Below are 25340 nucleotides of genomic sequence, written 5' to 3'. Positions count from 1 at the left end.
GGTTGCATGTATTGGTTCGATAATAATTTACGTTAGTTACAACACTTTAATTGACTACTTCGTTTGGACCCCCTGAGATGATATCACTGAATCTAAAATGGTAATACCAACGAAGTAATCAAGGAGAAAACTCCCAGAGGAGGCGTCTCTAATCTCGCTATTTCATTGATAATAGTATTCCGCCAGCTGTTCGGTATAGAAATCACAACCGCGACCTCTCCGATCAGTAGGCAGTGTAAAAACGTGAAAAATCCGCCCACAACCGAAAAACAGGCCAAGTTAATTACTTTATTATACAGAAGTGAACTAGCGAAACTACTGAAAAGCAAATTTTAGCACAGGCCAAATAAGGGAATTGTAAAAAGACCGTTTGTGCATTGCAATGAGAAACCATCGACGCCAACGCCACCAGAGAAAAGAAGACTTATCGACAGATCCGTATTCTGCTCGATTCCACGAAGAAATTTTGACGTTTTCTCACTTGGTCACAGTTTCATGAATCTTCCGCATTTAGTCTCTACAAACGAGAAAACCGATGTGGTTATATCAAAGTAGATTAGTGAAATCTACAGATTTGTCTAGCGTTACCTCGAAAAAGCCAATATTTTATTTACTTCTTCAATAATTTCACCGAGATAACAATATAAATTGAGTAGATGGATTCGTGGCGCATTCACCAATTTGCAACGAAGAACCCTCCCATAAAAGTAAGATTTTTATGGAATTGCTCACATTTACAGATATAATCCTACTATAGAAAAAGAACTGAGACATAATTATTCTGAAATCGAATCATTTAATCCATGATGATCACTTATAAGGTCCTTCACTTTCTGAAATTTCTTCAGGCTTACGGATTTTAAGCTTGCAGGAGATATCGTAAGGAACTTTCTTCAAATGTAGGCTGTAGGCACAAAAGACCCTAAAATATACAAAAATTCTATTGGTTTGACTGCAGAGCATCCCATATATTATGGTCGAAAATACTAGCAGACAAGTGATTGTTATTAATATCAGTTTATACAAACTGAAAGTATTTTCAGACCATAGTCTCCATCATAAAAGTGTTTATTTTATTAGCAAGTTTTCATCTTTTTGAAATTGGACTTGATAATATAAAAAAGTTTGGAATTTCTAACTCTCCATCCAAAGAAGGTGGGTATCTTGATGATGAAAACCCAATTTTATCGAACATGTTCTTTATAATGAGGGAATCGTCATATATATCCCAAATTCTTGACCAGAGGAAAAAGTGAAGCTTCACATTGTCACCTCAGAATATAACAGACCGTAACAAGGATTTCACCCAAACATCACGTACGAACTATAATAAAATTTAAATCGATTCGTAGAAGGCGCTAATTCCCTCGTAAATCATTATTTTATAGTACGACCCCAATTTTTTTTGTTCTCTCTAGAGTGGACACGACAGCTGTAAATTGAAACAAAACATTTCCTCCAGAACAAAACGATCAAAAGGGAATAAAAATAATGATTAAATTTTGAGACGCAAATTTTTCCGATATTTTTAATTTTTTTTTTAAGATTTACTTCTGTATCTTCACCTTGAAGTGCTAGCCAAAGCAAACATCTAGTGTCATCCCGAACATCCTCCGGAATAATTGGTTTCGATTTACCTCCCCTGTGACGGAAGGTGTGAAGCCATTCATTGTTAAGTGATATTTTTCCAGCTCGTTCCATTCTTCAGGTGTAACGTCGGCGCCTACTGACGTTTTTATGTTCACAATAAAATGAAAATATTTGTGTGAAATGGCCGGGCTTGTTGAATCCGAACGAATTTACAATCGTTACCGACAAACCATCCTGTTGTATAGTTTGATTTTTACGACCGCATGCAGTCCGAGTTTATAGGGGCATATAATCAGAGTCGAAATCGACAAGTGTTTACGTGATTTTGGAATTTATCGATGGAAGACTCCAGCGCGGAAATGAGAATTGACTGCACTAAGCCACAAACCCATTTATAATTTTGATCTAATGATGAATTTTTAGAGTCTATAGCCTCCTCTAGAATCTTCAGATATTTATTGCTCTCAGGGTTTACTGTTCCATGCGGGCGATTAGTATATATCTGGGTGGTTATCCACCACAGCATTTCCGCAGGAAAAATTGCAAAAACCATGCTCTCTGTATGATCTAAATTGCAAATCCCGAAGTGCAGGATCTCGTCCATAATTGGCAATACAGCTTTTCAAAACCGGACACTTGATTTGAACATTACCGATTCCTACATCCATTACTTTCAGCGCCGACTTGTCGAAAGCAATTTCTGTGAATGGACTCGAGGTACAATCTGTTCCGATCTTGTCCCATACACACGTGAAGGTGTTACCACGGGGGATAAATGAAGAAAAAAGAAGAAGAATATTCCGCATAATTTATATATCCGATGTTTGAGGAAAAATAAAATGTAGAAATTTGATACTGTGAATCGAGCCACAAACGAGCGGATGGGAATTTATTGCCATGGGATCCACATAAATTTGGCGCGGAAAAAGAAAAATATTAATGATTATTCCTTAAAAGGAAAAGAACCGCTGAGCAAGGTGCTTGTTGAAGCCGCTTAATCTTACTGTGATTACTCGATGAATGAAGCGTCTATGTTCTCTCTGTTTGTACGAGTTTAATCCCCTGATTTTTCTATTAATATTTTTCCATCAATATAAAAAATCCAATTCAATAGATGCAGTGAATCACCCCATGGTTGTTCCCTATGGGACCTAAACACTTCTAATGGCTCTCAGGTGGTCCCCCCAGGGTTCTGTTTATGTACACTTATATACCGAAAAAATGCCATTCCCGAACACGAACAGACAGGATGGCGTTAAACTGCAGTTAGGTGTGAAATTCATCATAAACAGCCGACCCTTTTTTCGTACCCTAAGGTGAGTAAGAATAGTACTCCATTTCCAGATGGATTTTCATTCAGGTGGCACAAAGACCGAAGAATGCATTCAGACCGTGTCTTGAATGAACCAGACTGAGACTGGCGCCAGCATGTCCAGGCCTCATCCCCTGTCGGTCTGGCTTTTGAAAATGACGGTACAGAAGCTCCTTTGTGCGGTATTCAAAGGACTACTTGGTCGGGAATCCATTCATGGTGAACTATCCATTCGAATTGCGAGAAATTGTCGAGGGGGAAAATTAAGTGAACACCATAAAATATTGGATTTTTTTTTCAAATCACATCTCGAGTTTTTCAATCACTTCTGAATCTTTTGTTCGAGAAAAACATGGAAATAAAGAGTGACGAATGAGAAGCAGAGCTAAAACTGAAAAATTACACCAACTACAATGTTGCGAAATTCAAAATCTACTAACAATTACGAAGCTCAATAGCTCATGGCAGAATCAACTGGAGGTTAAGGTTCCAATGGTTGGTGAGGAGAACAAGGGTTCCTTCAGCCCATAATAAAATAAAAATACATTTCGCATGAACAATACTAAGTACAAAAAAAATTTAGGGAGTGAGAAAGTTTCTTAGCTTCTTCAGTAAAGTGCAAGTGTGGAATTTTCTGGTACGTTGTGATCACTTATAACTTCTAATTATTCCAGTCCCTGTATGATGTTCAATTTCCTGATAATCTCAACCACGTATTGTAAGGCATATAGTTTGAGGAGAACAATTTGTGAAAAAAATCAAGAACGAGGTTACACACCTGGATAATCTTTGAAAAATTTGTGCCAACGTTGGGAGAAATGCAGACTGAAGCATAGCGTTCCAGATGATCCAAATTTGGCTGTAAGATGTCATTTTTCAATCGCCCTGATCCTTGTGTGATTATGTGAAATCTAAGTTCCACTCTTACATTTCAAGAATGACAGCATTGGTGATGTAATTCCTGCTATAAAGGACCATTTTGGTTGCACTGCAACGTTTGTGTCTCATTTCCCTTTGACATACCCTTAGGCATCAATCGAATCGCCTTCATCTCTTCCCACAATATTTGGTGGTTCATTAATGGCTTCTTCTCAGCCAACCGAAAGACATAATCCAACAGGTGTTTCCTTTAACGCACTCCCAACATGTCAGCCGGAGCACGTTTTGTACCTGAGCCTCAAAGTACGAATTTTACTAGATTTCGAGGAAAACGCAACAAAAGCGAAAGAATGCATTCAGCAGAAAGAATGAATGAACCGGACTGGCGCCGTCCTCACCTTTGTGCGCAACGCTTCGTCTACCACGAAGCGGCCTCCTTTCATTCTTGGGCGAGGGCACATTTGTCAACTCGTACAGATCTTGCCTCGATCGCATTCTTCATCAGACTCGGTCTGAGCTATCCGATTCTTAATCTGATTGACACTTAACACCCTTTACGCGCTTTAAAAAAATACCAGCGTGAAGTAGGGACCAGGTGCCAGGACAGGGCCCAGGAGGAATGCTTATTAGCATACTGTTGTTATAATTATTAATATTATTATAATTATTTTACACTCTATACGACTTGACCATTTACGACTACTATCAGTCAAGCCCCCTCTACCTTTACGACCGTAAGTCAAGCCCCTCTGCATTTCACGACCGTCAGTCAAGCCTCCTTCACCCTTTACGACCGTAAGTCAAGCCCCCTCTACCCTTTACGACCGTTAATCAAGCCCCCTCTACCCTTTACGACCGTGTGTCAAGCCCCTCCACACTTTACGACCGTCAGTCAAGCCTCCTTCACCCTTTACGACCGTAAGTCAAGCTCCTCGACACTTCACGAACGTCAGTCAAGCCCCCTTCACCATTTAAGATAGTCAGTCAAGCCCCCTTCACCCTTTAGATCGTCAGTAAAGCCCTTTTCAGCTTTTACGACCGTTAGTTAATCCCTTCCACACTTCACGAACGTCAGTCAAGCACCCTCCACACTTTACGAACGTCAATCAAGCCACCTTCAACCTTTACGATCGTTAGAGAAGCTCTCTTCACCCTTTACGACCGTAAGTTAATCCCTTCTGGACTTCACGAACGTCAGTCAAGCACCCTTCACCCTTTACGATTGTCTGTTGAGCCCTCTTTGAACTTTACGACCATCAACCAGTTCCTTAGACAGTTTACGATCTTTAGTTAAGCCCCCACATAATTTACGATCATCAATCAACTCCCTCCACACTTCACGAACGTTAGTTAAGCCCACTCCACACATCACGAATGTGAAACTACCTGTAACCTAAAACAATTACCTACACACCAGGCCCAGTTATCCTGTGTGTCATCTCATCTTCATATTATTGTCTTTGTTTATTATTGTAGAGGGAAATTGTCGAGTGGTCTGTGGCTCCCCTCAAAGCATAGAATTGATTCTATAATATATAAACCTTGTCCTTTGAAAAACAGGTCAACTTCAGACAAACAGAGAACGTCTGCAAGCTAAAGAAAAACAGCATTCTTCGACCGCGAACCAATTTTCAAACCGTCCAAAATTTGCGTTATAAATTATTGTTTTAACATGCGGTAAAGTGGATCCTGTTGGTCCCTGCCAAATCTCATCTCCACTTCCTGCATTGCCGGTCTCGTCTAAGATTCATGGGTTCATATTACTCACTAAATTAAAAATACAGAAAAATTCGCAGAAACCACGTCTATTCTACCACTTGGCACGCAGCCTTATGCCGATTTCTTGGACACCTGTACCTTTTGCACTTCAATCCACTCGACTTTCTAAAATAATAATTATATATGTTACATCATCAACCAGACAAGTGAGTAATGTTGTTGCCAGGATTTGAGAATATTAGTCATAATAAAAAATCCTCCGTAGAAATCGAAAACAGATTCGAATACCAAATTTTTTTGCGGACGTTGCAGCAAAGGGAATCTTATGTTTTTGTCTTTCGGAACGCGAAGAAAAATTCAATATTTCTGTTACTAAAATAGCTGGTGAATCTTCATGTACATAAAATATGATAGAGAACTGTGAATTAAGTGCTTCTCAAAAAGATTTGCCAGAATTCAATTCAATGATAACTTCTGACAGTTTATACTGGAGATAAAAACCACCAATATTTTTGCAAGCAAAATTTCAATTTAACACAAAACAAAAATAGACCAGTGAATAAAATATTTCTGATACGTTAAGTAGGAACACAAAATCCCTCATTATCGATACCACACTCGACAATAACAGTAATTTCTAGTCGAATATTTATCAATTAATTTCCTCAATTAGCTTCAAACAAATGAAACTTTCCTGGCGCCTACTGAACTAATATTGAATTAACCTACATGATTTTGTCGCGCGAAGTGTGATATCCTATCAATGAAGGACAAGGTTTAAATATTGAGTAAATCTTGGAATTGAGTCGCATGCAATCTGTAAATTATTGAGGAAGCACGCCTAGGTTACGAAGTTTTGATAAGCTTGGCAAACTTATAGGTTTTTCAGATTTTCAAAGTTCGAGACATCCCTTTTCCCTTCAGAAAAGTTCAAATTTGAAGAAACTGATTATGAAACTAGCTGTAAGTCATATACATATACATTACTTGAATATTCTTTTACACGTCACTCGATACATCGAATGAGTAAGTAAAAAGACATTTCTTGAGTCCTATAGAGATGAAAATGAAAATTTATTGGCTTTTAAGTTGAAAAAATTCGAAACAAAATGAATAATCTATTAAATTTTGTTCCAAAACCTCTCAGAAGCATGGGGATATAGCTCAGTGGTAGAGCATTCGACTGCAGATCGAGAGGTCCCCGGTTCAAACCCGGGTGTCCCCTTCTTTTACTTTTTTCTGAGGGGATTTTAATCAAAATGTTGTAGATTGTTCCCTTTCTTTTACTATTTTCTGAGGGTATTTTGATTAAAATATTGTAGATACGTGTAAAATATTTATTTCAATTTCAAATTTCACTCTGAAAATAAGAAAAAAGTATGAAGGCAAAGTAGGTAAATGTTTTCAAATTCAGAATGAAATAGGATCCAATATCCAATATAGTAAGTATAGAGTGTGCACTGTAAGATAGTTCAATTATTTAATTCTGTCTGTTATCCGAGGCACATTCACTATTATCTCTATCGCAAAAACATACATCTCTCAGACACATATAAGCTGTTTTGTTTGGCATTTTCACACCAAGTGGCGCCAATGCCCATTCATTTCTAATTCGCGACAAGATATTCAATAATAACAGGCAGTAATTTATGAGCAAACAGTTCTTCTGGCGATGTTTTCGATTATTTTCACATTACTATAAATACTCCATTTGTGCCTTGTAACCATTTTTCTATACGTTTCCAATAAAACCGAATCAATTCGTCTGCCTCATTCGATACTTTATGCGTCTGATATGGTAATAGCTTAATCGAATTGTTGGTCGTAAATTTATTAATGAGCGTAAATATTTCGTATTGAGGCATTCCTACCAGTCGCAATACGGATGACACAATTTGATTGTGTAACGTTTTTTTTAACGTCGCCTTTTACGGTCAGGAAGCATTTTTCCCCAGGCTGCGCCCGCGTGCAATTTCGACTGATGGGACGTGATGATATTTTGTTCTTGCACACTTTTCAGAATGTTGATATCGAATTTTTTAGCGGCCCCTGGTCAACTTGCAGCAACTAAATATTACGGTCCGATTAATTTTTTTTACTGAAAAGATTAATGCAGGTTAGACCTAAATATATTTAGCTTACCCCTACAGGGTAAGTCTTTGAGACGTACAAATGTTGAGGTCAAAAGAAAACACTTTTTTCCTTTACCATTTTTTCGCATTGGCTCGGTTTAAAAGATACAGACTGTTGAGAGAAGGTTTTATCGAATCTCAAGTTTTCGAGTAATTTGATGTTCAAAAATAAAAAGTATTCGGTGAAATTCGAAGAATTGGCTACCGAATTCAACTCTTTTTAAAAGATGTTTAGTGTCACAGATTTAGCTAGTTATTCTGAAGGTAATTTTGTTGGCACAGCACATTATGAAAACTTAAAATGACTATATCTTTTTATCATCGGAAAAAATGGTATAGGAAAAAAGTGTTTCTTTTGACCTCAAGAATCTACTACTAAAATATTTGTACGAGTTAATCTCCTAATTTCTAGATCCCAATCTATGTTCGCATTTCGGACAAATTTTATAATCGATAACTACATGAGCGTTTCTCGAAATAAGTGTCGGCTTTTCACTGTCCAAGATGATAATTTTTCTCGCGAAGGTACGCATTGTGGGAATAAATAATTATTCAATAAAATGATTGATTAATCCGCTCGAAGAAATGAATCATTCCACCGGCCAAGTGTATCACTGGAAAATGCAATTTCTCAATTAAAAACAATCCCATATGGTCGGTGCAATCGCCATCCGCACCAGATAATTAATCGTTTTATGCAAATCATAATTAATTGTCATTTTTATGGATACCCGAGATTTAACATATTAGATAAAATTGCATTGTTCCGAGTTGACTTAATGGGTATTTTTAACTGCATTTGAATCTAGTTAGAACAATAAAGGGACAGTTCTGCACAAATTCGAATTAGATCATCGCTATTTATGCCATAGAGCGATCTATTAGATAGTGAGCGAATAGCGTACAGCGAAAAATGATCAGGATCACATGCCGTTTAATAATTCGAGAGCTGTTTCTCGCTTGGAAACAGATCGCGAGATTTAAAACCCATCCCAAATTGCCTTTAAATTGCCGGCCAGTTATTGGATTCGAGTTGGTTAATGGAGGAATGTACACGGTTAACGTTCGTCTTCGTCGTTTTGAAAAAAATGGGGGGCAATTTTAGACAACCTAAATGTAAACATGAAATTTATTACCACTAGGTACAAGAATTGTTTCAAGCTGAGAACAATGCCGTGCACACTTCACAATTCTGCATTGGCATTTCGATTTATATGCCAATTGTGAAATAGTGCATTACGATACGTTACCTATACCCAGAACCATTCGGTTGACCTCATGCAAAAACCAAAGTAATAATCAAATCATGAGAAATCACTTCAATAGAAGTCAAAAACTTCACGATTTTGCAGGCTTGTTTCATTTTTCCATGAAAATGTTATACATTCCTACATGACGTAATGATTGGGCGCATAGGAAAATTATTAGAATACAGGGTGTCCCTAGAGTACATACTCTTATCAGATATAGTGTAGGACTGTAGGACTAGCTGAGTATGGATTGAAAATTGAAACCATACACATTGTATGCATAGATACTGAGTATGGATTGACTATGAAAGATTAATTTCTGGCTTTTCCCAGAAACAGGGTGATTCTCGAATTCATGGGAACACTGAGACCATCATAAAAGCCAAACTTATGGACGGAATTTATTGAAACTTGATACATGTTGAGATCGAGTCAGAGAAATGCAGGGTTGGAATCATTGATCCTCATTTGAAGTCTTCATGGTAAAAATATCACTGTGTATTTCGAATTTCACTTATAATTCTTCCTCAAACTCTTCACGTTTCAAGGTATATCTGAAGGTTACGGAAACTCGTTAAAAAAATTCTGCTGTTTCAAAGGCTTTCCCCAAAAACTTGTGGCGAATTTGAGTTGAAAAAAGGGAAATCACTCGAAAAGTATTTTTCAATTTTTGTTTCCTTCTGTAAGTTTCAATGGATTCATAAGATTAGATCATGTAGAGGACAATGAGGGAAAAATGCTTAAAATGTGTCTGTTGCAATATGGCGAATGCGCCAGTCACAACCAATATTGCCAAATGTATAAATCCACAAATGAACGTGATGTAATATAGGATTGATGAGTTAAACATTCTGAAAAAAAAAATAGAAATAAGGTAACTTTCCTCTAACTCCTCATAAAGTTCATATGGTTTTTACGAAGAACAATATTCTTATTAGAACACAAAAGTCATATGAAATTTACTTCTATATGAAGAGATTGCTCTTCGACAAGCCCTTTTTAATGACTATTATAATCACAAATAGAAAGGAAATAGCATAAGTATCATAATAAAACATAAACTGAACTAATTTCTTGTATTGTGTCATAATTTGAATACCAATAAGTGAAAGGAGCCGTCCATTGTGAAGAAAATTTTATCTCCCGGAATTATATCAATAATTATTCATGCAAAGAACAGGTAAGAGTTTATATTCAATGGAATGGAAAAGGTAAAATTAAGGTACTGCTTGATAAGAAGAAAAAATGGAATTCACTCATAGATAACTGGAGTTGATAATAATAGTGGAAAATGAGCAGATTTTTAATCTTGGAAAAGAATATTTTGCACTTGGTTTGATTTATTTATGGCAGCACATGACACAATAACAATAAAACAGGTTATTTACGAACAAACATCTTAGGAAATCATGAATGGGATCTGATTTCTTGGGTGATGATATGGGCCTCTCCACCTCAATCTATCGTTAGAAATCAACAAAAATTCACGTTTCACTAACGAGGCAAGCAAATTCTTGACTTTCTTCCAAAGTCAGGTATCATTTCATGAGTTATTACCTTGGAACCATAAATATAATAACTAACTTTTCTTTAACCATTTTATGAGTGACTCCAGATAAGACCCCACTTTGACCGCTACTGTCTATTGAAGTCAATAACCATCCCTTAGTACGTGACCAGAACTATGAAACAAGACCTCATAAACTTTTGTAGGTAGGCTCCAAGAGAAATATTACCGAAATTTCGTTTGAACATTAGGAAGTTGTACTTCAAGAAAGTTACTTGAAATAGCTAATAAATATTTCTCGTTGTCAATTTTGAAATATATATATAATATTGCAATTTCGTCTTCGAATATACAGGGTGAGTCAGAAGACGTCTGACGATTTTCGTATTCTTGATAGTGAGATGGAAACTCCACTTATGATTTTATCCATCGATCTATAGAAAAATATATTGATCAAAGGATATTTTGAAAGGTCAACAGATTTTCCCTGGAACTTTTTCCTCTCCCACCATGTCAGTCACAAATAATAACATGAAGCAGTCATAAACAATAAAAGCAATCTTTGAAACAACGCCTTTAAAAATCACAGAAACACAGATTCGCTTCACATGGAAGTTTCTGTAGGAGCTTCGGTGAGACTGATCGGTTTAATATGATAAAGTTCTATTCACATCTAGTTTATCGACGAATAATGAAATATCTGACGTCAAGAATGATAGACATGACAACAATAGACAATAATGATATGAGGCATGGCAATAACATAAATCAAAAACAGTTTTACCTGCAACAAGATTTTATATATATATATATCATTGACGGCCTAATGCTAATGATTCACTGAAGGTGTTCAGATAGAATAATCCCTAATGATTTGTGTATCTTCATCATCATCTTATTCTTCTTCATCTTACGGTGGGTGATCGTTCAATTCCAAGAACGGGTGAGTCAATACAAATAAATTATCGAATGGCGTTTTTAACAAAAAGTTGCCGCGCTTTTCGGTAGGGAATTAGGTTGACAGCGAATAGAAAAAGCGCGATGGTTTTTGATGATTTTTCTGGGTATTCCTCTATGCGAGCAAAAAATTTTACCTTAGGGATTAAAATCGGACCTAATTGGACGTCTTTCACACACAATGCTCGCTCTCGGAAATTTTTGCCTTGAATGACATCCAATTCAAAATCTTCGTTCGACATAGATCAACATAGAATAGAAATTGATTGCAGGAGTTGTCAATAATTTTGTCTCAAGCAGCCCAAAAGCTTCGATTTCATTGAATCTGTTGAATTTCAATATAAAATGATGTTTTCATAGTGCTTTCGATAAGTTTTGGACTTCTTACTATTCGTTTTCAAAGCTTCCAAGTGTTGAAGGAAAATAACGAAAAAAATATCATTTATGTGAATGTTTAAAAAGAAAAAAAATGAAAATACCTTAATTTGTACTGTTATTTGACAGAAGCTTACTTATTCTAAGAGAAAACGAAAGCCATCTTGACCGAAGTAATATTTCAAGATGCATAAATTGCAGTATTCTGATATATGGAGTAAAAATTTGATCCAAAATAGTTAGGAAAAATTTTTTCAGGTTTTTTTATACAGCATTATTCCAATTTTCCACGAAAAACGACACGTTTTGTCAATTTAATTCAATCTTTACCAGATATCCACTATGAGTTACATATTCTGATTTCCCACCCAAAAAAATCTTGTATATCAGGTTTTGTGATGTTACCCCAAAAATTTTTATAATTGTAGCTATTTTTCAACATGTATTCAAAATCTTTAGAGTTTTTTGAATGAAAGGCTTTAGGTGGTATCTTCATATCCGAATTGAACCAATTTTGCATTGATTCTGAAGAAATACATAAATAAAAATTCAATGATTATTAAATCCGAAAAAAATATATTATTAAAACTTATTCAAATAAGTTGGACTGTAAATTTTTCCATCATTTCTTACGCTATACAAACAGATGTAAAGATTTGCTTGTTTTTTACTTCCTACTTATGTGCTGGATAAATCTACCCTTAGTTTATGGTTGTCGGCATCATTCATCATCTTCTCTGGCGCTTCTCGAAATTTTCTCAGACACTAATTCGTTTCTGTTCTTAATATGGGATAATCCTTCATCCTCATTCGAAGTCACGTAAAATTTCAAAAGATTATACCACCTACCCGAATTGGAAAAGCCCCCACTATGGGACAAGAAAGGATACATATTCACTTCGGAACTGAAGCGAACCAGTAGCGTCGAAGAGGGCCACCATTGGCCAAACGAAGCTTTCGGCGAACATCCTCATCTAATAGATCCATCTAATAGTGATCCTGCGGTAAGGACGATGAGCGTAAAGGAAGAATAGAGAGTAGGGGAACAGTACATAGTCGACAAAGTCGTACTGTATGCTTTCACGAGACACAGTTTCGACTTTACAAGCATCGCGAACGCAGCAAACGTCATTCGGTGTCACCTTCTTACATAAATATAATCTCGTTCCATTCAAACATGCTGCATTTCAGATAAGGACAATTCGATTTTTTTACTCTGCCCCATCCCGAACTCTATCGAGTGAAGTTACTGTGATATTTTGGTTCGGTCGTTTCATTCTACCATGGTCACCGTCGGTTTTTCAATTTTTTTTGTGCTATGCACGATCGTCATCTCCGTGGAGACGAGGAATAGGCCTCCGCTGATCACAGACGACAACAACAGGATGAGAAATAAAGCTGCCGGTGAGTCCGAGTTTCACTAACAGCCCCATTGGCTTCCCTAACAAATCCATCCTCTTTTCCTTAATTTCTCAAGCCTTAAATTCCCTGTACAAATTTTCCCTAGACTTGCATTTCGATTAGAATTTCTAAGTACAGTTCAGACTTGATGATTTCAAATTTATATATAACAGAACGCGTCTAAACCGTTGCTGTAGTAACCGACAATCAGAAATAACATTGTCTGCAAATATAGAATCAAACGAATGGCACTATGGAATTCGCGAGCGCATACTTTTCCTATTTCCAAACCGAATCGGAGATTCATCATTCATCCCAGTGGGAAATGGGAGCTTTCCGCCACTTCAACAGTTTTCGAATCAACCATAGGTCCACAATTCTTCCTTTTGATCAATTGCCATGCCGGTTTTTCTATAAATCAGCGAATGCATAAAAATTCGCGAAGTTATTTTCCATCTTGACCCAAATATTTTCTAATATTATCACGAAAATCCTACAAGGTCTGATAAATTTATTGAATGATGGCTTTATGAACTTTTCATAAGTTGGAAAAGTTTTGATCCCATCCACTTGAAATCTCAATTGACCATAATAAACTATCGTTATTAATGCAGACACTAAAATAACACTGCGCTTGTTCACCGTTAAAATTCAAAATATAACAATATATACTAATCTCCATAAACTAGAAACGACTGAAACATAACGAAATCGAAACTCTTGCAAAAACGTATTGCTATAAAAGAAATTTATTGTTGGGATATCGTAAAACTGCCAAAATCATCTGAATTCTAACGTAATCAAACCATGTTCCACTAGTTTACATCGGAATTAGTTTTATGCTGACCTCTAGTTGCATTGATATATCAATCTCGATTTTTTTTTCCAATCCAGGAATGTCTGTTGCGCTCATTCGTAGATTATTTTTATTTCGAAGGAGAACTCTGTGAATTTCCCACATTCTCGGAATCGGTAACATTTAAAAACTGTACTATTTTTCTCTCCAAGCCCAATGAAAATTACTTCTTTGGAGTATCTATTCTCGTAAAAAAGAATAATATTAGTACCGTAACACCTAACAGGGAAAATACTATTGGATTTCTCTTTGACAGTAATTTATGTCATTACAGAAAAGTATAAGATGTTCAACTAGCAGGGAATATCCATTTCCCACTCATAGAAACAATCAGAATCTGAATAATTTCGCAACTGTTGAACAACATACAACTCCCTTCGCTTGATCCATTCAAAAATCTCCTGATCGTGACCATCCTAGCGCTTTCATAATCCCCCTTGTAACCGGGATGCATTCGCAAATTTCTATTTTTAAAGACATCCTCATTTGTGTACCAATTCAATGTTTGTTTATATTATTCGTAGGGGACACAGTCAAATTAGCAACATCTTAATAAACTCCAATTTGTCGAGTGTCAGTGTAGCATACGATTTATTCGATAACGCAAATTAGTTGAGATAGGAGAACCGAATAGAAATTACCTCATTGTGACACAATGTTGTTATGTGCGGAGGATTCGTTTTTCTCTTTCGGATCAAACATGACACCGTCTTATCTGTCGCACCTGTCTTTTCGGTGTTTGAATTGTTGGGATCCCGGAAAAGCCAACTTTTAGCGTATTATATTTTGGGCGCGTAAATATTATAGGAGACGAGCCACGCCCCGTGGATAACGAACCATTACTCACGGATAATGGATAATGAACCATTACTCACGGATAGTGGCCAATTAGAGGCGAGATCATTGATGACGTAACTATATCTCTAGGAGAATACACATTGTTCATGTAATATTCTCAGTTTTGAACGATGAAAATTGATAGGCATTCAAGGTTATCTTCGGAAAACCAATATTACCTATATATAAAAGTAACATACAAGTATGAAAGGCCAAAAATTAAATAGCTAAGGAAAATACTCTGAATAGTTTGAGAGTAACTCAACATAAATAAAAATCCATGGCAATGAGAACTATAATTGATGTCAGGGAAATACAGGGTGTTAATGAATAGTTATGGAACATCTGAGGGGTGATCCCTTGTCCACTATTCTTATTACTACTGTTATATGAGCCTTCCTGACATTTGAGCTATCATTTTTCGAATGCCTGAACCATCGATGTATTTTTCACTACTTTTTCACCAAAATCGGTTTGTATGTTTGCGATTCAGGGGATGTAACATGGATTCATGAAATTCCCTGTTCCTTTTCTGAATTTTTGGGAATTTGCTTCCCCCTCGAAATCGATACCACCATTGAGGAGTTATGAAATCCATCAGAAGCTCTCTGATGGCGGAAAGAGACCAATAATTTAAAATTACAATGTGTTCCAACCGGGCCATCGGAATGAAAGACTGCACACACACAATATGTCGATTTCGCATAAATTCTGCAGATGGAACCAGTTTAACACTGCAGACGCTGGGAGTTAATCAAAAGCGATTCTAACAGTCTGTCGGTGTTAGCGTCACCTTTGACTTCCAATACGTAATCGCCAAAATTCGCATAATGAATCGAAACCAGTCGTCGATGGGTTCATTCAGAACTGGATGCTGTGTGTATTGTTCCTTCTATGTATTCCTTCCTTTCCGCGTGATTCAACCCACTGGAACCGAGCCTGAGTTGTAAATATTATGCGCTCTTTGTTTCTTGTTTGCGATTTGCGTCTCATTTTTATCCTCCTCGTTGGCCTCACTATTGAGAGAGATGATTTCATTCATTTGGAGATGTTTAATTCATGCCATTGGTGTCTGGATTTTGTCACTTGGCTAAATTAATCGTTTGTCACTTCTGTGATCTACTATCGTGGATCGTTTTATGGTTCCTTCGGACGTCTGACACGCCGAATCTAAGGGTAGTTCATCTGGGACAAAAACTGACTATCCCTGATTCTAGGATTCTTAAAAATCATGTCATACACCAAGGTGAGTCTTCGACTCGTACAAATATTTCAACTGTAGATTCTTAAGGTCAAAAGGAATACTTTTTTCCTTCACCATTTTTTCCGAATCGGCTCGGTTTAAAAGATACAGGCTGTTGAAAAACAAGATATCACCCGCGTCTTCCAGTTTTTTTATTAGGACCATAAAAATACCAAGAATTCAACGAACCCAACTCTTGAAACTAAATTGGAAGCTATCTGATGAATATTTCAACGTTCATGTTCAAAAATAAAAAAAATATATGTGAAATTTGAAAAATTGTGTAGTTTGGCTGAATGCAACAATCCACAGATGTGTAGTGTCACAGATATAGCTTGATATTCTGAAGGGAATTTTGTTTTTCCACGGGTGGCACACCTCAATATGAAAACTTAAAAATACTATATAGGAAAAAACTGATTCCTTTGACCTCAAGTCTCTACTGTTAACATATGTGTAGAAGTCAAAGACTCACCATCCATATATGAATTTGTATTTTTTTAGAGGAAAAAAAATGGCTATCTGCATCCGATTAAAACCTATTATATCTGTTAAAGATATAACTCGAGTTGTTTGTTTTCCATTCTTCCCGCCGTATTACAGCATCGAGAACGCAAAATTTACGCAGCTAAAATAAAGTAGAGCACAAATAAATGATTCACTCATATCACGCGTTTTTTGGCCGCGGCGTGAAATTATTTTTAGAGGAGATGTAAAAATTTTGATTAATTTCGTCTTCCCCCATTATTATCGCATTTCGATCGTTGAGATGGATCGGATCATTGTTCGAGCTTTGATGCAACGATCAATAGACTTCTCTACTGACACTGGTCTAATTGTTCTGTTTTTTTTTATAAACTCACCTTTTTGTTTAATTTTGGTCATCAGTTAGAATCTTCATTGTTTAGACTTCAAAATACCCTTCTGAGAATGAGCTTGCAAGAAAAATTCACACGTAACTACGAAGTTATACAAAAATAAGGGTTCTATACTGTGTGTAAAAAATTTTTGAAATCTTTCCGATATTTATAGACTTTGCTACTCCCTCTTGGATGGTCCAACGGTGTCAACAAATTCTGCTTTCAATTTCGTTTGAAATAGTACGAGTTGAATACTACGGCCTGATATAAGAAAGCTCGATAGACGTATTTGTTCTCTCTCGATATTAATTTACTCCATGTCATTCTGAATACGATTCTGCATCAAATTATGCCTCTGCACTGATCCTGCTTCGATAAAATCCAGACATAACGAACGACCGACAAAAAGTTGACCGGGCAATCAAAATAGCAATAGTTGTTTTGAATAATCAACCCATTGTGGTAATCATTATGTAATTGACTTTTTACTCCATTCCCGAGTAACTTGAGGTTTTCCCGGTAATTTCCTCACTCTACGAATGTGACTAAGACAACACTTGTTACGTTTTTGTTCTGATAAAATTCCAACACCACTGCAGGCCGTCTTTCCGGAATTTTTACATCGGCCTTGAAAAATCCAACGATCCCGAAATTTCCTATATACGTAGTGTCCTTTCACCTGCCTGTTCCTGTGTATTCCACGGGTTGCATCATTATTACAACCGTGACAAATTCTTACGTTTATGAGCGCGGTGAGAATTTTACTGCTATACCTGTGCCAAAAAAATCCGAGACTGATTTATAACTCATTGATGAAATAAAAACATCCAGGACGCCCAGTCCAGATGAAATTTTACTCTACTTCTGTAAATTAGATTTTAATGCGACGTTGTTGTTTTTTTTTGGCGCTGTTATCGTTCCACAAAGTCGCACTCGGAATTAATAATTCGTGTTTGTTTGGAAAACATCTTGAGATATGCCCATTCATGGCGATCATAGCCGTTGAGTTATGTTTTGTTTTCTCGATTTCCTGCGTGAACCTTTGTCGACGTTTTTCTTTCACGAATCTAACTGATATCAATCACATTCTTCGTTTTTTGCTGAGATTTACCAATAAATGTGCTTCCAAACCTCAAAATTTTGTGAAATTTGTTATATGAACTTATGAATTTCCTTCTCCTCTGGATTCATTGTGAGGATGTTGAAGATTTCCTCTTGTTATGGATTTGAATTTCCAGATTAAACTGAACTGGGAGTTGCTAGTGCATTTGTATCTAAAATATCGTCCTATAATATTAGAGATAACTGAACTTTTCGCATGAAATTTTCAGATTTCTCTTCATCGAATGAGAAGCTCTCCGCAATCATTATTCAGAGTTGGCAGTTGCATCGAACGAAAGTATCGTTTCTATTGCATTTCGGTACATTGATTGACATTTCATGTCCACCTCAATGTTTACTGCCCGAGACTCAACTTTGACACCGAAATAAACGCCAGACAACGTCGTAAAGAGCCTTCAACGTTAAGGACACTCGTGAAAATCTAAAGAATTTATGGATGGTACCACAGTAGCAATTATGATGCCCGTAAATACCTTGATACTCCGGTCAGAAGACGATAATGGAACTATTTCCGAGATACAACATAAATCACATAGAAAACTTGATAAAAACGACTAAATTTCTTCGATGTAGGTTAACAGCTGATATTTCAAACCCCGGTTACGTATAGTTGGCGGTCGATTCTGTTTATGATCGGTAATATACGTAATATTGGCCATTAAATGTGCCTTAAAGCGAATATCAAATGACAGGACTTCTTTTGAGCTGATCAGTGGAAGGAATGATGATGGGAATCGTATTTTGTGGAATATAGGACAGAATTGGAAATGAGTCCGGAAAGGAGTGAAATTTATGCTAAAAATTTATAACTGCACTCTGTCTACAAATATGGTGGTCAATGTTAGTAACCATTGACTAGGTGAAGATCTAATAGCTCCAGTAACAGAAGGATTTAGCTGTGCATCAGTTTTTTGCACATGAGCACTATCAATTAAAGTGTTGAGGCTCAGAACAGCACCTGATCACAACAATTTCTTTTTTTTCTGAAAACCCCTCGACAGTTTTAGAAAGCCTGTGTAAAATTTTGGAAGGAACACTCAATAAACTAATGGGCCAGATCAGAAGAATATTTTCCACTTTTTGAAATTCCTTTCGGGCTGGAAATTTGCCAGAATTTAGAATGTTATTATAGAAAAATAACAACAAAGACAAGGTCCTTTTGCCTAAATGCTCGATGAACATAGAAGGAGGTGGAATTCTTGTTGTCAATCGATCGATGTTCCACTTAGGTTATAATTTTCTCATAAATACAAGGTTGTTTTAGAGGCCGTTCTGCAGATCGGCTGTTTTTGCGAACATGGCATATATACCGGCTTGAAGATCTCTGCATTATGGTGCAGATCACGTATCCGCACTTTGCTCGCAATGAACGCTTATCGCCTAATAAGCCTTGCAAGCGGTATGAAATCAAATGGCAGCCAGTCTATGTAAAATTTATTTCATATACCTACCTGCGTCTTTCAGTGTCTCCTAGTGTGTACAGTCTGCGTTTCTCGTACTGTCATTCCACTGCACACTGACTGTAGTTGTCTCAACTTTCATTCCTGCCAAATTTTGAATACCTACTCTCAATTTTTTTCTTGTTCGAATCTTATTCTTCGGTTTCTGATATTTATTCACGACTTTTCACCTCAAGAACTGAAACAAAATTATTATGATGCATCAGAAACTTGACTAGCAATCATAGAAACGAGAGGAGTAGGCCAGTTTTTTCTCCCCGGTGGATCGAACATAGATATCGAAGTCAAGATTGTATAATTGATGTTTATCGAAAGAAATACTATATACAAACAAGATTTTTCACCTTTTTATGCAGTTAGGTAATTTGAGATAAAATATGTGCATGTAGTTCAAGTCTGATGACCTATAGTTCATAAAACATTCGAATCAGTGAATCTCAAACAACACCAAAAGGGAAATCGAACTGGAGATAATCTCCTATATTGGTGGTCCATCATTATCTTGTATGTTTATATCATCACTGATTACATCAATCACTTGTATTTGATCTTTTAATTTAGCCTTCCTTATACAGTATTATCATTGGCCAAATAGGTTTGTAACTTCGCAAAATATCCGAAAATCAAGAATGAAATTTTTGCGAGAGACAGCCGTGAAATAATTCTCTGTTTTGATGGCCCCATTAGATCTGATGCATATCATAGGCAGTATATTCGAACTGTTCTCGCGCCCGTACTCGAAATAATGCAATCGATGAATTTGAGAACCTCTGATTCGGGCAGTTCGCGTAAATTCATATTATTACGAATGACTGCCTAGAGTGCTAAGTTTCAACAGTCTAAGGCGCCAGATAATTATAGAAACAATAACAAATAATAAAGTTTCAGTCAGCAAAACAAACAGTCAATGCGAAATTGCTATTGCCGAGAACAGGAAGGTATTTTTATTTGCACTTCTGAACCGAAAATAATCCATCGCTGGGTTTCTGCTATTTCTGGACATGGTTCGGTTCTCATTCGACCGAGAAGGGGCAGTTGGTCGATGACTTCCTGAAAAAAATCAGACAGCTTCAGCTGGAATCGCAGGTGGAATGGATAAATTCTTTCTCTGTTACTACGTGTATTGACTTTGACTTAAAACAACAAAATAATTGGAAGATATGATCAATAATCTGCCTCGTATCTACAACTAACCCCATAATCAATAATTTGTAGTCAACAATAAGCAAGCAATGAGGTGCAGAAATATTTCCTTATATATCTTCTTCCTATGTTCAAGCCAATATTATACTCTGAAATGTTTTTCAACTTTGCACAAACTTCCACGAAGGAAGCCTTGGGAAAATGCCTGTTTGCCTGAATTCCGTGGAGCAGTATAGTTCTGAAATATTTCTGGGATGAGCTGTTCTCGAATCAGACCGAAGTACACCTATATTTTGCAGAGCGAAAAGACTCATCGAATTTATGTTAGATCGGCAAGATCAAAGATTTTATAGAAAGATTATGTATTTTTGGAAACAGAGCAATATTTCTGGCACATACCACACTTATGTGCATATTCAAATCATGTGTAGCAAATGTCGAGACGGTGTTTTGTATGTATCACTGTTGCCAGATCAAAGAACGGAATCGGATCCTCATCAAAAGAGCGAATTATTAGAATCGAAAAAATATTTATGCCCAGACGGATATTTTTATTCTTGTCGAATCAGGTGGAAGAAAATTCTAGGATTTCATTGTATATTTATCACAGATTCATCCGATGTCAGGAATTAAGGGATTATCAGACGCTCAAACTCAAAGAACATCAGAGGTCAGAACATTTTTTGTAGGCTTAATAATTCGGTATTTATTTTATATTCGAATCATTCGGAGATTTTTTCAATATACAAAACTTCCTCAATTCCCTACATACATTTATTTCCTTATGTCTTTGACCCGTACAAATATTTCAACTATAGTTGAATCACAGAAAATTTCATAGCCATATAAACCATCAAAACGAAGCAGTTAGAATACAAGAATCATTTTATTTCGCACTCATTGAATAAAAAGAACTGTCAAATGTCAATGAGCATAGAACTAATGTGACATATAGGGGTTATGGGAATGAGACGTTCCAACTACCAGTGTGTGTACTTGTTAGAGACACTGGGTGTATTTTTCGGCTTCGCATTTATCGGCGTGTACCATCAAGTCCTGAGAGACAAGGCCGACCAGGGATCAACGTCAATACGCATCAGGAAACTGGCTCTCTCGCCGATTCTCTCCCGGCTCATTGAGATTGAGACGGAGGAATCAAAACAAAATCATTTTACGCACGACGAAGAAGTGGCCTGCACTTATTTTATAACGTACTCTATCGGAGTGGACGACCTCAATCGAGTACAGCCTCAAATAGAACGTCGCGACGTTCAACAGACCCCGCAATGATGAACGCTAGTTTTGTTCGATGCCGCGTTGTCGAGTTGTGTCGGATTCTGGACGGAGAAAATTCCTACATTGAACAGATTAACCCCACTAGTAGATTCGTCGTCTATCGATTTACCCACCCCTTAAAGGACCACAGATTTCGATACCTTCATTCTATGACCTATGTCTATGATTCTGACATTGATTACCTAACCTATCGTGACGTCTACCGTGAGAGTGATCCATAGAGTAAATTGAAGAAAAAGATTGGACGAAGAACGTCGCCAACGTCCAAACCATGCCCCGTTTCTAACGCAGCCTCGAAGACAAACGATTCAAATTTATTCCGACCGATAGACAGGCGAAAATAAATGAAAATTATTCCATTGTCACAAGCCATCTGAGACTGAGCCCGTCATTTTTTATCTTTGGCGAAATCGCGAACGATTGTAGGCAGTTTTATTATATAATCTGATCTCATTGTGAGGACGACTTGGCATACAAATTCGATTTCAAATCCATCAAAGATGCCGCGGTTCTGAACGGAAAAAAATAGAATACATTTTATTGAATGCTAATGATGTGCTAGGGTGTTCCGCATTTGTTAAAGTATGTAGGTGTTCCGAATGCGGTTCAAGAACCAACAGAACAATTCATTTAAAATGCGAAGCCATTGTTGATATATAAAAAAGCGCGAATATTTGTTCGATGTTGATTCTTGTACGACAACATAATCTATGTATACTCGGCGACATTAGAAGTTTTACAGCCGGAGGAATGGTTCGTTCAACTTTTTTGCTTGCCATATACGGGATAAGTCTTTGACTAGTACAAATATTTCAAAAGTAGGTTTTTGAAGTCAAAAGTGACACTTTTTTCCTTTACCATTTTTCAGAAATCGGCTTGGTTTTAAAGATACAGGCTGGTGATAAACGGTTTTATCGAATTTCAAGTTTTCGCGTGATTTGATGTTCAAAAGTGAAAAATATCTGTGATAATCGGAAAATTGGGTACCTACTTTGGCTGAATGCAACTCTGTTCGAAAGATCCATAGATGTGTAGTGTCATAGCTTGTTATTCTGAAGGAAATTTTGTTTTTTCAAGGGTGGCATAGCTTATTACAAAAACTTAAATGGACTTATCTTTTTATCAGGGCCTAATCGGAAAAAATGGTATAGGAAAAAGGTGTTTCTTTCGACTGTTAAAATATTTGTATGAGTCAAGGTAGTTGAAGCCGATGCTGTTGTTACATTTTCAACTTTCAATCTTTGATTATTGTTTAGGAATATGAAATTTTATCTAATGTTGGTTTTTCTGGAGTATGTTCAGCCTGAGTTCCTGGTCACTAGGAAATTAAAGGAAATGAAGAGGCTAACGCATTTTTCGAAAAGGAAGCAAAGACTCCCTATTCGTTTACTCGATTACAGAGGTAGTCTGTGAAAATTACATGGAAGGTTTATCATTGTTCTAATTCGAGAACTGAGCGGAACGACAAAATGATTAAATTAGATTGCACATCAGCAACTTTTCAAAACTTCCGTATCCAAACACTTAGGTATTTATACATAAGTTGTTATTTCGAATTGCCTGAAACCTAATACAAGTGGGGCAAGCCTTTTGACTCAAACGTAAACTACTAATTTCGGAAATAACGCCTGCAACAAAGAGACGGTTTCTGAGCATTTATCACCTTCATTTCTGCTAAATAATAATGATTCAATAGGAGAATAATCTTCAAACTAGCACACTAAATGCATAGAATAGAAAAAAAACTATTGGTATCGTAATATGATCCATAAGTGAAAGAGAATCAACATGGATTCCAAATCTGATCCTGACACTATTATTGTAGATAATTGTTATAAGTCGAACGCTTTATTTACCTAAGACTTGAACCAGAGAGATCGTTGTCAATCGCCGTATATCCGAATATTTATCTTATCTGCGAAGTTTCCCATCTATCCTTGTCATCTTTGACACGTGTTCCCTATCCAGATCCAAAAAGCGTGTCAGTCGAATTTCGAGATCGTATCAAAATTTCGCTAAAATTTCAGTTTACGACTACCAATAAATTTTGTTAGCGTTGCAGGCTGCAGGACTGTTTTCAATACGCGCATATTGGCGCAAATCGCTGCAAGCAGAATATCTCGCATCTCTCTCGGTATAAATAGAGAAAATCCACATAAACAAATCGAAAAATTCACGATAGTAACTCATGGATTAATAAACAGAAAATATGCTGCATAAATACTTGCATTCACAGAAGCACGCGTCGCAATTTGACCAGTATATTCACATTCCTATTTGTTATGTATGACTATGTTGCAATAAATAACCATTCTTTGAGTGCCATTAATTGAAAACCAAATTCCGAGTAAATAACATAATATTAACGTTGTTGCGGTATGATAGATCATAATGGCGCAGTAGCGTAGATGACCGCAGGGATTCTGATCATTAATCAGAGACAATATCAAAAACAGGAAGAACAACAATTTTTGGGAATATTGGGAAAGTAATTTTTAATTCTGTTAATCATATGATTCATCTCCGTCTTTATCTACTCATACGATTTGAGTATTTGTATGTTCCTCTCGATAATACCTAAGTACATGGTGATTGGGTTTGAGTACGTAGTTTTGAAATCTATATTTACCTTTACACGGCTTCCGTGATAAGAAAGATTCTTTCAATCTACCTGCATAACAGAATTCACTAAATTTAGGATAGATTATTAATAACAATGTCAACGTGAATGTTTGCTATCGCGTTGGTTGCAAACAATCCTCGAAAAAATCTGTTATCGTTGTTATTGTTCAATATTAATAAGAATCCATTCAATTTTGCATCGAGAAATATGAAAAATTTACTTCGCAGATTTATTTAAAAGGAACTTTTAAAAATTCATTCAAAAAACGAGAAATTACTGTCGTATAATTTAGTTGATAGTTGTTCTGTAGTCTGTCTAGTATTTGTCTGAGTAGTTGATGTCCTTTTTCGTTAAACTAAAAATTTGAATCCAAATTCCATGATTTGTAGATCTACCACTGATGATGGGAGAAATAAACCATGAAAGTGAACTGGAATTTCAATCAGGTAATATCAGTTTTGTTGGGGAATTTGCTGCATGACTTTGAAATTTCACATACACAGGGGTTACAGAGATTCAACCCTGAAAGGTTTTTCATGATCGATTTATTACCACTTGCTCATAATATAGCAAACCAAAAATTCTAAAAATAGACTATTTGCCAGTCAACAGTATATATTTCCCGAGATTCTCACATTTTCATCGTTATCATTGTTTACAAATGGCTTTAAGGGTTGAATTTCTGGGCCCATCATGTATGATTCTCTCCATTTCACAACATGAGTTTAAACAAACAATCATCCTATTTTTTAATCAAGTAATTAAGTGGATTATAGAG

The 25340-nt window shown here is 36.4% G+C and overlaps 1 protein-coding gene, 1 long non-coding RNA gene and 1 other non-coding gene across 6 annotated transcripts in view; 2 read left to right on the top strand and 1 right to left on the bottom strand.

Moving 5' to 3' along the window:
- Positions 1 to 6653: 6653 nt before the first annotated feature.
- On the top strand, positions 6654 to 6725 carry Trnac-gca. Its single transcript has one exon. It is a non-coding gene; the product is annotated as a tRNA-Cys (tRNA).
- Positions 6726 to 12747: 6022 nt separating this feature from the next.
- Positions 12748 to 25340, top strand: part of LOC123313312 (dorsal-ventral patterning protein Sog) — a 38372-nt gene continuing 25779 nt past the window's right edge. The window contains exons 1-2 of one of the 4 annotated variants that reach the window (XM_044898145.1): positions 12748 to 13125; positions 24952 to 25008. In XM_044898145.1, coding sequence (XP_044754080.1) covers positions 13005 to 13125; positions 24952 to 25008 — 178 coding nt within the window. In that variant the 5' untranslated portion in view covers positions 12748 to 13004. The remainder of the gene's footprint in view (positions 13126 to 24951; positions 25009 to 25340) is intronic. The other 3 variants (XM_044898144.1, XM_044898147.1, XM_044898146.1) reach the window with 3 other exon arrangements.
- The window catches only part of LOC123313319, a 29093-nt gene continuing 23533 nt past the window's right edge, over positions 19781 to 25340 (bottom strand). The window contains exon 2 of the long non-coding RNA XR_006537736.1: positions 19781 to 20550. This is a non-coding gene — a long non-coding RNA (uncharacterized LOC123313319). The remainder of the gene's footprint in view (positions 20551 to 25340) is intronic.

This window comes from Coccinella septempunctata, chromosome 5 (assembly GCF_907165205.1).
Source record: "Coccinella septempunctata chromosome 5, icCocSept1.1, whole genome shotgun sequence".
Lineage (NCBI taxonomy): Eukaryota > Metazoa > Arthropoda > Insecta > Coleoptera > Coccinellidae > Coccinella > Coccinella septempunctata.
Note: the sequence above shows the minus strand (reverse complement) of the source record. Positions and strands in the feature narration are given on the sequence as shown.